The sequence below is a fragment of the Aquarana catesbeiana genome, linkage group LG07, assembly GCF_042186555.1.
Source record: "Aquarana catesbeiana isolate 2022-GZ linkage group LG07, ASM4218655v1, whole genome shotgun sequence".
Classification (NCBI taxonomy): Eukaryota; Metazoa; Chordata; class Amphibia; order Anura; family Ranidae; genus Aquarana; species Aquarana catesbeiana.
In genome coordinates, this window is record NC_133330.1 from 193,565,275 (window position 1) to 193,578,882 (window position 13,608).

The 13,608-nt window shown below is 41.3% G+C and overlaps 1 protein-coding gene across 4 annotated transcripts in view; it reads left to right on the plus strand.

Annotated features, from left to right (window-relative positions):
- The window catches only part of GPSM2 (G protein signaling modulator 2), a 113,691-nt gene that overhangs the window by 77,824 nt on the left and 22,259 nt on the right, over positions 1-13,608 (plus strand). For all 4 annotated transcript variants that reach the window (XM_073592936.1, XM_073592938.1, XM_073592939.1 and 1 more), the window contains 4 exons: positions 2,595-2,703; positions 3,748-3,877; positions 7,358-7,428; positions 10,276-10,455. In XM_073592936.1, coding sequence (XP_073449037.1) covers positions 2,595-2,703; positions 3,748-3,877; positions 7,358-7,428; positions 10,276-10,455 — 490 coding nt within the window. The remainder of the gene's footprint in view (positions 1-2,594; positions 2,704-3,747; positions 3,878-7,357; positions 7,429-10,275; positions 10,456-13,608) is intronic.

The window sequence follows — 13,608 nt, forward strand, 5'->3', positions numbered from 1 at the left end:
CATCATAGGGGTGGAAGTGAGCGTGGCGCTGAGCCAAGTACACAGGAGATCCGGCTCTATTTCGGCAGCGCTCGGCCCCTCCTTCCCCTCGATGGCAGCATCTACAATACTACAGGGACTAGTGATTCCCGTAGTGCACAAGTAAGTTGTACCATAGTATATACTACATCCATGTGTACACCATCCATCGTCTTCTGCAAACCAGCTTCTGAGTCACTGAGGAACACACAGCTATAAGCCAGAATACTCACATACACAAATCAGTCCCACTGACCTTGATTACACTTGCTAATGTGCTGACTGTACTTGCTGTGCATGCATCCACATGCTGATAACAATGCAATATATGGGCTGTGTCCTCTACTATGGCATGGAGATTCATCATGAGATGGGCACTGATTAGACTGCATATGGGCACAGATCAGGCGGCATTGATGCTCACTGACCATTATTTTGCTTCAAAGTGGTTTATTTAATAAAAGGTTTTTTTTTTTTTTTTTGTTTTTTTTCCTGAAACTTCCCGCTTAAATTGGGGTGCGTGTTATACGCCGATACATACGGTATATTTCTAAAGGTGCTATTGACATGAAATTTTCACCATTTGTCGGTAACAACCCATGCAATCCATACATACAAAGAAACCAAAACATATAAGTTCAGACATTTTAAGTTCTATGTGTAATAAAATGGAATGACTCAGGGAAAAAGTATTTAACACACTAACTGAAATGTATTTAATACTTCGTACAAAATCCTTTGTTGGTAATGAAAGCTTCAAGACGCCTCCAGTATGGAGAAACTAGTCGCATGCATTGCTCAGGTGATTTTGGTCCATTCTTGCACACAGTCTTCAAATCATGAAGGTTCCGTGGGCCTCTTCTATGAACTCTGATCTTTTGTTCTTTTCATAGATTTTCTATTGGATTCAAGTCAGGTGATTGGCTGGGCCATTCTAGCAGCTTTTATTTTCTTTCCTTGAAACCAATTGAGCGTTGATGGCAGCAGATTTTTAAGTGTTGGTTCCTTTTTTTTCCATTCATACTTCCTTCAATGATATGAAGTTTGCCAGTACCATATGCTGAAAAACAGCCCCGCACCATGATGTTCTCACCTCCAAACTTCACTGTTGGTATTGGGGTGTTTTTGGGGTGATGTGCAGTGCTATTTGACCTCCAAACTTGGTGTGTATTATGGCATCCAATTTTGGTCTCATCTGACCAGACTATATTCTCCCAGTATTTCACAGGCTTGTCTAAGGCTGGGTTCACACCATTGCAAATTGGATGCAGGATCCCCTATCCGTAAATAGTGGAGCCACCAATGTATGGGGAGATCAGAGGCCATCATGTACAGGAAGAATCCCACAGATTTAAAAAATGAAATGGAATGGGGCTTTGGACCGTCTTGCGGAGTTTTGGGGAGACCCGTATAACTAGATTTGGTAGTGGAGTGCAAACTTGAGCCTCAAGGAAGATCCAGTCTGGTCTGTAATAGATGAGGTGGAGTTCGTATAGTTGGGTCAATTGAGCTGCAATGTAATATTTCCTGAAATCAGGGACACCCAATCCGTCCTTGAGGGTATATAATGTGCGTCAAACTGCTCTACCGCCTCTGAAACCCCAAATGGAATGTTTCAGTTTTTTGAGCAACACCGCTCTCTTACTGATTGCTGGATTTAAAAGGGGGGGGGAGACATATTTAAATGCCAATTTCACTTACCTTAAGCCATGGTCATGTAATCATTAGCAACACTTTTATTTTTCCTCTTCTGTTTACATTTGGCAAGTCTTTTTGGGTGTCAACATCACAGCCTGTCTGACATGGACACTTGTATTGGTGACATACACACAAGTGTTTTTTCTTTTTTGCAATTTTCCTTGCACCTGATTGGGTATTCCTTACAAAGTGAAGCCACATTACACACATTTAACAAAGCCTGGGGAATGCCCAGCAAAAAACCAAAGCCTACTTACCAACCAGCTCACAGACAACAGAATAAACCTGTCTAACAGTATGTGTGTTAAAAACAGGGGTTTAGTCTGCACACAAACGCATGCGTGAGCCACGTCATGGCACCCTGGTATCTATGGTCCTAACACTAAAATATGACTGTCCCCACAGTGGAGGCAAATGCATTCTGATGGATAAATGAGCAGGTAGACTGAAGGGGAGCCCACCCCTTCTTAAAGGTACAGGAGCACACCACATTACACACATGAAGCCACATTTACCACATATGTTTGCTAAGGAAGATTAATGCAACTGTACTTGCAAAGTGCACAGTCTGTCTTTAGTAATTCAAGCCCACTGTGTCCAAAGAAACTCATTGCAAAGCTGGTCAAATGCAGCCACAGAATGTGCACTGCTTTGTTGAATTCAATTTTGGGGGGGGTGAATAATAAATCCACAGACACACACATACTGTATATAGTAGTAATGGCTAAAATGTGTGCTGAATTTGAGTCGCTTGAAGCTTTCTAAATTGTTGATTACAATTTTGGAGTCTAGGTCTTCTTCCTTCCCTTTTTTATATTACCAGAAATGTTTGTAAAATATAGAAATAGTAGTTGCAAAATTGTGTCTTTGTTTTTCAGAGTGGGAGAAGGGCGGGCTTGCTGGAGCCTGGGGAATGCTTACACTGCCTTAGGTAACCATGACCAAGCTGTGCACTTTGCAGAGAGGCATTTGGAAATATCAAGAGAGGTAACAGAAGCAAGCAATTTACATATTTGTTGAAGGAGGGAGGGGAGAGAGTGTTCCTTTTTTTTTTTTTTTTTTAAATGTTGCAGTCCAAATGTACAATTCCCTTTTAAGCCTACTGTACCAACAACTATGTAGTACAAGGGTCTGCCTGGATACAAGTACAAATATTTTGGTAGACCCTAACATTACATTTTGGTAAAGCTAAGGGCGTGTGTTGGATCTTTTGCTCTTTTTTAAAGGAGGTTTGCAATCTTGTACAAGACTTATAGGTATGCAAAACCTGCTTGCAACAGGTTAAATTCAGATTAGGAGGTCAGCTACAGGTCAAATACACCTGTTCCTGAATTCTGAGAAACATGTCAAACTAATGCCATCAACACAAACCCAAAGCCTATTGACCTGGGCCCTAAACAAAATTTGTATTCAAAATTTGTGCAAAATAGAATCAGTGGAAGGTGACCCCTCTCCACAGCCAATCTCCTTCGGTTGGCCCCTGCCCTACGTAGATCCATCACCAACCCGGTTACAAAACACAGCCTCGCTATCTGGGATAGACGTAAGACCCGATTTGGCAACCCGTCCACTCATAATCCTATACTCTCTTTTCTTCGCAATCTGTGCAATCTGTTTGTTTATAATGTGTATGGCCATGCGTTACATGTCTGGATATGGCCCAAATATCAAACTGCTTTTGTGCAAAGCCCCATGTTTTAAAAATTGTGATTTAAGTTTGCAGCATTGGGGATATGCAAACAACTGATCTTCATTGTATGCTGTAACTATGCTTGGTCTGACCTAAAGTGGAGACCCTTTTTTTTTTTTTTTTTTTTTTTTTTTTAATCACATTCATATTATGTTGCTTGCCATTTGGTATGTTAGTGGCATGATATTTTGCTTACAGCACATTGTATAATGTTAAAAAAAAAAAAAAAATATATATATATATATATATATATATATATATATATATATATATATATATATATATATATATATATATATATATATATAATTTTTTTTTTTTTTTGTTTGTTTTTCCAACAGTTAGGAGATCGAAACGGGGAACTGACAGCCCAGTTGAACCTGTCTGACCTACAGATGGTACTGGGGCTTAGCTACAGCACGAATACTTCAGTATTGTCTGAGGTGCAGGATGTGGACACCAGTTCCCTTGGTAAGAACACATTGAGGTTGATTTACAAAAAGTTTTGAGAATCTCCCCACATTAAATTGCGTGAAAATTAATTTTTTTAATCGTGTGTAGATTAAGTAAACAGGGATTTCTTCGTTGTCTATTAAGGGACACAGTTGGGTTACACTGCCGCCTATAGTAGCAGCATGTAAGCCTCTATGCGTGTACATATTTAGAAGATTATAGGGGTACCATCATCCTAAATTGGATCAAAGCAATGAGTAACTAGGAGTGACCCCTGCAAAATTCCCAGTAGGAAGAACCATGGACTATCTAGGTTGGGGTACTGGCAAATAGAAAAGTTTTTAAGCCAGAACACCCAAACCATCCCCTACCCAACTTGCATTTTTTTTTTTTTTTTTGTCCTAAGAGGTTGGAGACATTTTCTTTAGCTATTCTGAAGCAAAATTCTAAGTGGTGTGTTTTTTTTTTTTTTTTTTTTTTTTTTTTTTTTTTTATTAGAGTTAATTGACTTCATAATTTATTTATTTTTTTCTCTTTGGTGACCTAATCAAGATTACATCACTGCTGAGCTGATCTCTATATACAACAGCTATCTGGATCTGCATTTCCTCAGCAATAGCTTTAGGAGGCTGGACCCTGCTAGACTGAACTGGGCTAGCCTGGATTGTGTGACCTTCAGGCACTGGACTCTGCATTGTGGCACTTTCCAGACTTGCTTGCGGTATTGGCCACGGAAGTGCTTTCCGAGTCCAGAGGCATGGCACAATTCCAGCTGTGACCCTGTCTCTGAAGACTCGGTGAGTAAGGACTGTCAGGCTAAAGCACCAGGAGCTACCTTATGGTGTGCACCCCTGGGCGCAAATACAAAATTCCTGCCAATATTTCTTTTCACCTCAGTAAGTATTAAATGCTGATATTATTCACTTGGAGTGCTGCGTGCTTCTATCCTGTTTCTCACCATTCAGCCTGGAGGAAGCACCATCCCATTGCTGCTTTTGCTCCTGAAGCACCATTAGATCTCCAGACCCCAGTCTTGTTCCACTGCCTGCCCATGGTGACTTGGTCACCTGCAGCCATCTGAAACTCTTATGCCCTGTACACACGGTCGGACATTGATCGGACATTCCGACAACAAAATCCATGGATTTTTTCCGACGGATGTTGGCTCAAACTTGTCTTGAATACACACGGTCACACAAAGTTGTCGGAAAATCTGATCATTGTGAACGCTGTGACGTAAAACACGTACGGCGGGACTATAAACGGGGCAGTAGCCAATAGCTTTCCTCTCTTAATTTATTCTGAGCATGCGTGGCACTTTGTGCATTGGATTTATGTACACACGATTGGAATTTCCAACAATGGATTCTGTTGTTGGAAAATTTTAGAGCAAGCTCTCAAACTTTGTGTATCTAAAATTCCTATGGAAAATGTGTGATGGAGCCTACACACGGTCGGAATTTCCGACAAGGTCCTATCACACATTTTTCCATTGGAAAATCCTATCGTGTGTACAGGGCATTATTGTACCAAATGTCAAGATTTGATTACTTAAAGTATAACTAAAGGCAAAATTTGTTTCTTTTTTTTTTTTTTTTTTTTTAGTCTTGGATAGTGTGGAGAAGGATTAGAACACCTGTCAGTTTTTATTGCTGTCTGTGCCGCTGTTAGGGAAATTCACCCTCTGTTTGTCCTGTGCATAGCTATCATTATCATCGGTGGATGAAGCATTGGTCCGATGCTGCATCTGTCTTCTGCCTCTGCACTGAGAACAGGGTGATCAAACATCGCCGATCGCTCGGTTCTGATCTTTTCCCGAGCACAGAGCTGTAGACTGTCAGTCACAGCTCTCTGCTTTTCTCCCTCCTCGCTCATTGGAGGACTGAGCTGTGGAGGGGGCGGGGGCGGCTGGCTCAGTCTCTGTGGCTCACTGAGAGGATGAGCTGGGTGTCAGTCCAGGCACCTGGCGGATCCCGACTTCCATTGTCGGGATGACGCGGTGCCTGGACTGATATCCGTGACATCCGCTCTCTGCTGAAAATGGGTTACAGGAGTGCAAAACGAATTGCACTCCTGTGAGCCATAGAAGTCCAGCCAAACGAGCTTTGGCTGGACTTCTCCTTTAACCCCTTGGACCCCATGCTAGCACGATGCAACCACGTATATTGCATTTCCCTTCAGAGCACTGTGCCGTGGCTCCTGTGCGCATGCTTGGGAGTGACATCTTTGTGGTTCGGCCACTGAAATAGCCGGAGCCTGTGAACCTAGAAGGAAGACCAGGTGAAGATGGAAGCCCTGTCAGCAGCTGCATCACAGGCTGCAAAAGTAGTGAATCTCTCCTATATGGTGCATGTTTTGGAGATAGTCCTTGTACCTACAGGGAAGCTTTATTCTAGGCTTCCCTGTAGATACGAGTCGGCAAATGGAGTTGACTGCCGCTTTAAGGCTGCTACCTGGTCTCCTGTTCCTACTTTTAAGAAGTTTTACCAGGTAGATGTTTGGGCCTTTGCGCATGTAATCTTTGCTCAGCAGGTATTGCAGGCTGCTGCATTAGGTTCTAACCTCTTCCGGTTTGGTTGTTTGGGCCTGTTGGCTTGTTGCAGTGTCAATACGGGCATCTCTGTGGTAATGGATAGGAAGATGCCCTGTGTATTGGGACATACGAGAAACAAAATAGGATTTTTGTTTTACCTATAAAACCCTTTTCTTGGAGTACATCACAGGACACGGGGATCTCACCCCTCTTCTTTAAAGTGATATTAAAGTCAAGTGTGGGTTTTTTTTTGTTATACTTGCCTGCTCTGTGCAATGGTTTTGCACAGAGCAGCTCCGATCCTTATCTTCTCAGGACCCCCGCCGGCGCTGCCTGCTCCAATCTTCTGCCAAGTGCCCCCAGAGCAAACAGCTTGATGTGGGGGCACCATTCAAACAAGGAGCCATGGCTCGGCCCCACCCCCTCTCTTCTCATTGGCTCACTGGCTGTAATTGACAGGAGCCAATGAGAAGGGAGAGCCCCTGGAGAGTGGAGACTCTTGTGCACATTGCTGGATCGCGATGGGGCTCAGGTAAGTATTGGGGGTGGGGGTTGGGGCAGCACATTGAAGGTTTGTTACCTTCATGCATAGAAGCATGAAGGTAAAACACCTTGAGCCTTTTAGAATCACTTTAATTGTTTCATGACTTGCTACAAAACTGAAGCTGTGCCTAACTGGCAGGGGTTATGCTTGGGTGGCCAAAAGTAATTGGCAGTTTATTAGTGTAATCTTTGCTTTATTAAACCTGTTGGCCATTTTAGTTTTAAATATAGAAGTACTTCCTAGGAGAAGGTACCATGTAGTGGTTTTATTAGGTTCAATATGTGCTATCCCTAACGTTGAGAAAAATCCCCACCTACCTCTGTTCAGTGAAGGTGCTTTGATGATTAGTAAGGATTCTTTGGTCATGAAGTCAGAGAATGTGTGACTCATTATTGATAATTTATGTTTGTTTTTTTTAAAGGTGCACGGCCTCGGTTAAGCAGACGTCACAGTATGGAAAATTTGGAACTTGTGAAGTTAACACCAGATAAGGTAAAGCTAACATTTTATTTTATTTTTTTTCTTGTGCTGCTTCTGACATGCAGCTGTATTTTTGTAAAAAAAATATTATAGGCTTAACACGAAAACCTAGACTTCTTTTTAATTGATAAAGGTTTTTTGTAGGTGTTCAGTCCCATACTTTCATGCTTACATGATACCTTGGCATTGTTAACCACTTTAAGACCAGTTAAAATCTTTTTTTTTTTTTTACTTAGCATATTACTTAGAACCCCCAAACATCATATATATTTTTTTCCTAACACCCTAGAGAATAAAATGGCGGTCATTGCAATACATTTTGTCATACCATATTTGCGCAGCGGTTTTACTAGCGCACTTTTATATATTTTTTTTTTTTAAATCACTTTTTTGAATTAAAAAATAAAACCGTAAAATTAGCCCAGCTGTTTTTTGTTTTTTTGTTTTTTTCATACTGCGAAAGATGTTACACCGAGTAAATTGATACCCAACATGTCATACTTCAAAGTTGCGCCCGCTTGTTGAATGGCGACAAACTTTTACACTTAAATCTCCATATGCGACATTTTAAAAAATTCTACAGGTTGCATGTTTTGAATTACAGAGGCGGTCTAGGGCTAGAATTATTGCTCTCGCTCTGATCATAGCGATACCTCACGTATGTGTTCGCATACAGTTTTCATATGCAGGCGCTACTCACGTATGCGTTCGCTTCTGCACGTGAAAAATTGTCGGGACAGGGCACGTTTACATTTTTTTTCCTCTTATTTTTATTCTTAATTTTATTCTCTTATTCTTATTCTTATTTTTTTTTTTTCCACTGTTCTTTTTTTTTTTTTAAAAAAGAAAAATTGTGTCACTTTTATTCCTATTACAAGGAATGTAAACATCCCTTGTAATAGAAAAAAGCTTGACAAGACCTCTTAAATATGAGATCTGGGGTCAAAAAGACCTTAGATCTCATATTTACACTGAAATGCTTTAAGTGCTATGGGCGGAAGTGACGTTTTGACATCGCTTCCGCCCTGCAATGGTATGGAGACGGGTGGGGGCCATCTTCCCCTCACTCATCTCCATACCTAACAGGTGACAGGACCCGATCGCCTCAGCTGCTGCCGGCGGCTCCGGTAAGCGCGGAGGGCACGGGAGGGGGGGCCCACTCCCGCTGCCGGTAAAAGTGATCTTTGCGGCAAATCCGCCACAGAAACCACTTTTATCTGAAAGCGGACCGCCCGCTGAGGAGGAGGATACCAGAGTTATGGTAGCTAGCTGCTGCCATAACAACGATATCCCTCTTCAAACAGCTGACTTATAACGATGGCGGCAGTCCATTAATGGTTATTATATTAAAGTGGAAGTAAAGGCAAAACCTAGCTATCTCTAAGACCCCTTTCACACTGAGTCACTTTACAGGCGCTATAGCGCCTGTAAAGCGCCTCCTCTGTCACTCCAATGTGACGCCCCAGTGTGTGAGGGCTCTAAACGTACTGTCAGACACATTTTAAACCTAACCTATCGATTCCTGTAAAGAAAAAATCGCTATACTTGCCTGATCTGCAGCTGCTCTGGTCCCAGGCTGAGCTGTCAGTGGCTGCTTCAGCGTGTAGGAGTGTGCTGGAGAGGCAGCCGACAACAGAAGCCCCATAGTAAGTCTATGGGTGACGTCCCTTTCCAGGCATGTCACAGCTGTTGTCAGTTCTCTCCTGCGCCGCTGGAGGATGCACCAGAACGGATGCAGAACAGGAAAGTATAGCGTTTTTTTTTTTTTTCTTTACAGGGCTAGATAGACTGGGCTTAGAATGTGGCTGAGAGTAGGTTTAGCGTTAGGTTTTGCCTTTACTTACACTTTAAGTTATTGGGAGTGTTGACATAGGTTTAAAAGACACAATTTTATTTCAACTAACAGAAAAAAAATAGAATGAAACAATAGAAGTGTAAGTGTACATATATAAAAAAGCCAACAGGCAATTATGCCCACCATCCTGATAAAAAGAAAAACAATACTAGGTATAGTTTGGAAAAGAGTGAGAAGGGGGATTTTTGTGGTGCCACACACAGATAACGAGAATATATATATTCAATAAAAATAATTTTATTGTGCATGAACCTGCACAGATGCCTGTCAAATCGCCCCGAAGTCGGACTGCATTGACGGTTTGAAATCGTGTGAGTTCAGCTGAACTCGCACAATTTCTAACCCGCATTAGTGTGAACCTGGGCTAAAACCTGATTGGTTTCGATTGAAGCGTTGCACTAGATTTTGCACTCTCCAGTTTTCGTAAATCAACTCCATTGTGTTCTGACAGCGAGGACTGTCTGTATTCAGTTTGTTTTTTGAGGGTGGTAATGGGAATTGCCAGCTTTTTTTTTTTTTTTTTTTTTATTTAAGAATGCCCACACTTTAGATAAGATAAATAACTTTTGTTTGTTTATGTATAATGAAATTTCTTACAATATTCTTTAGAGCAGCAATATTATAATTCATCATAACCACATACTGTACCCACATGTCCAACCATAAAATGTTTGTTTGCCTTTACAGAAAAAAAATGTAAAGGTAAATTACACTGGACACTGTTGCCGAGGTTACCTACTCCTGTGCTAAAGTAACCACAAAATTTAAACCAGCTTTAGGTGGGTGCCAGCAGGTTCACTTACCTGCCAGTTTGTTAATACATTCAGCCCCCAGTTTGTAACAGTATCCTTGTCACATCAAGCAGTGTTACCACACAACCCCTGCTGGACTCTCCATAGAACCATAAGGAGAGGAGAGCCTAGGAAAAGTGAACTATCTATGAACAAAATGAAATGCATATTTGATGCAAGAATAACATTTTTTCTTCAAACTTTTTTTTTTAGGTGCAGAACTGGAACACTGAAATACTTGCAAAACAGAAGTCTCTTTTGTCTAAGCCATCTGCTAAACTTATGTTTGTGAATAGACTGAAAGGCAAAAAGTATAAGAACAGTACTGCAAAAGTACTACAAGACACCAGCAATTCTTCTGATGCCAACAGAAAGATGGCAAACACTCAGCGGGTTTGTATTGCACCCTGCACTTACAGCTTTATTACTGAAGGCATATGTAAAAGCCAGCAATGGATCTGTGTGTGTGTGTGTGTGTGTGTGTGTGTGTGTGTGCGCTTTTTCGAGTGTATACTAATCCATATTTAAAAGAATAGGAAACTCATAGGATAAAGAGATATACATACTTCCAGTATTTTTAAGCCTGTGTCCAGTTCATATATGCCTTTTCTTAAATGCAAATTCTGCCTGGACTGCTCCACAAAATGGATCAAATAAAGAAACCAGCGATTCTTATTGCAGCAAACTGGATCGGGAGAACCTGGTACACAGACATAGTCAAACTTCTAGGAGACAATTCCTAGCCTCTTCTAAACGGGCAAGACCTTCTGTCTCAGGGCCCCCTTTTCCATCCTGCTTCTCAGTCACTGATTTTAATGGCATGACTGGTAAAAACCCAGGTTTTTAGGGAGAGGGGTTTCTCTGATTTTCTGTCATTCCTATATTGCTTAAAGCTAGGAATGCCACTTTAAGAAAAGAATTACTAACGTACCTGTAAATCCTTCTTTGCCTGGTGTGTACACAGGCATTTCAATACCAAAGATTCTCAGGGCCTCATTCTGGCCTTTCTGCAGTCAGGACTTGACCAGAACTTGGCCTTAGGTACTAATAAGGTTAATGTTTTGTCCTTGTCTGTTGTGTTCCAAAAACCTCTGTCTCCGTTTTTCCCTGGTAATAACCTTTTATTCAAGGCATTTCTTAGATTAGACCCCTCCTTGCAACACCTTGTGCTTCCTTGGGATCTTTGGTTCTGTCTGCAAAACCTCATTTTGAATCCTTTCAAAGTCTCCTTCTAAATGGCTATCATGTCTGTCAGACGTGTCTCTGAATTAGCAGCTCTCCTGTAAGGAGCCATTACCAATCCCTAACAAAGACAAAATGGTTTCTGCCCAAGACCTAACTTTCTGAGTAAAGTGGTATTTAACTTCCACCTTAACAAAGACCTATACCTTTCCTCTTTGTAGCCTGCTCTTAAAATGTTACTAAACCCACAACAGTAAAATCAGTCTGTATATGCAGTAAAGCAAGCTTGTTATACTCACAGTGGAACCTAAGGGGTTAATCCTCTGCACCAATCCATCTCCCGATAGTACAGAGCCTTGGAGGAACTCTGCACATGCTCAGTTTGGTGTGTGTATAAGTAAAGAAGTTTTTTTTTGGGAGAGTGCATGTGATCAGCACAGGGCTAATCAACATGGTCTAGACTGAGGGTTAGGGGTCATGCAGCCTCATAGGACATTCGGAGGAGAATGAAAACCCCTCATACGAGCTTTAACCAGTGCTTGGCCGATAGGAGTCACAAGACTGCTATATACTGCTAATGAGAGAATGTATTTAGCAGTTTATATTTACTAAAATAATTTCATTGCATGTTCTGTGTACTGTGGGAGACCAGATATAGTGAATGCAGGGTCCTGGGTTTAGTAACACTTTAAGCTCCCCAAATTGATAACTCTGACAATGAAGAGCAATCTAAAAGCCAAAGCAAAGAAAGGTGGACTCTTGCTTTGTCTTGTTGTCAGGGTCACCCGCTTCAAAGTCCATGTTGCCAGCTGAATAATTTAATTCATCTTAAGAGCTTACACTCTGAAGGATAAGACACCTCGAGCACTCTTATTTACTTGCACCACCAGATCTATGGGTGTTTCCTAAGCATTCCAACATTAAGCATCTATTACCCAGCTTTGCATGGCTGCTATTTGGTCTTAAGTTGATACGGTCAAGTTTTACCAGGTGGATGTTAAAGCCTCTGTGGATGAAGCTTTTGGAGGCAAGGTTCTTCACCCTCGTTATTGTTGATCCTGTTGGCACAACTGTGTTTGCCATGTTGCCCACCCTTCTGATTCATTGCTTGGGGACATCCCAGGGTCTGTGAATATCCAGCCTGTATTGAATGATATACTGTAAATACTGTATTGTATGAGTACAGTACACCGCACAGACCACCCTCCCTTCTATTGCTTGGTTACTTTGCATTGCAGACTACAAAACTGGTGACTCACGGAGTGAGGTAAGATTAGAGGGGAAGTGCCCAGGGGGCATGTCCTAAAAAGATTTGCCAGTGTCCAATCGCCTAAAATTACCAGCCTCTTAAATTGCTCCTTTCAGTAGGTTGTGACTTCTGATTCTGTGGCAGGGACAGCACTCTCTTGTTTATGCTGTGCAAACCCTGAGTCTACTAGCATGTGCATTATTATTATTATTATTATTATTATTGTGCAAGTTACTATGGTATGCAGCTTCTTTTTTATATTGTTGTTTTTTTTAACTCATTCCTCGTTGCCATGTACTTGTATGAAAAAGTATCCTGTTCTTTGTATTGCTTCCTTTTGTGTGAAATCTCTGGTGTTCCTGCCATTTCCCTTGCTTTCCTATTAAAAACTGACAACAGTAAGCAGGGGAACACATCATTGTCAGTTCTCTAGCTGTGCTGGGAAATAAGTGTACTCTCCTCCAATGAAGATTACACAAAACCCACAAATATTATATATTTTTGAAATCAGATACCCTAGAGAATAAAATAGTGGTAGTTCCAATTTTTGCTGTCACACTATTACCGCAAAGGTCTAGGAAACGCAAAATTTCAGTAAAAAACACACTAACGTGAATTCTAAGGCACACAAACGCAATAAATTCCCCATATTTTTGGTAAAATGTAAAAGACGAGTAAATGCCCAACATGCCAAACCAATTTTTGTGCGCCTGTGAAATGGCGTCAAACTTTTGCTGCTAAAAAAAAAAACCCATTGGGGGAAACTTTTCCATATTGCAGTTTTTTGGGGTGTGCCTCTTCAGTACCCTATATTTTCTTTAGGCCACGCTTCAAAAAAATCCCTATAGGTATCAGTTTAGTGTTACGGAGGAGGTCTTGTGTTAGCATTATTGCTCTCACTCCGGCGTGCGCAGAGATATGTAACGTGTATTGCAATCTACGTTTTCATGCATAGGCGCCTGACAAATGCGTTTACGTTCGTGCGTGTATATATGTGGGGGTGGGAGGGCCTCAAATTTTGGGGGGGGGGATTTTATGTGCTTGGGTGTATTAATTTTTTTTTTTTTTTTCATCACATAGGAGTAAGAAGTCCCCTATGTGATGATTTTTAGGTG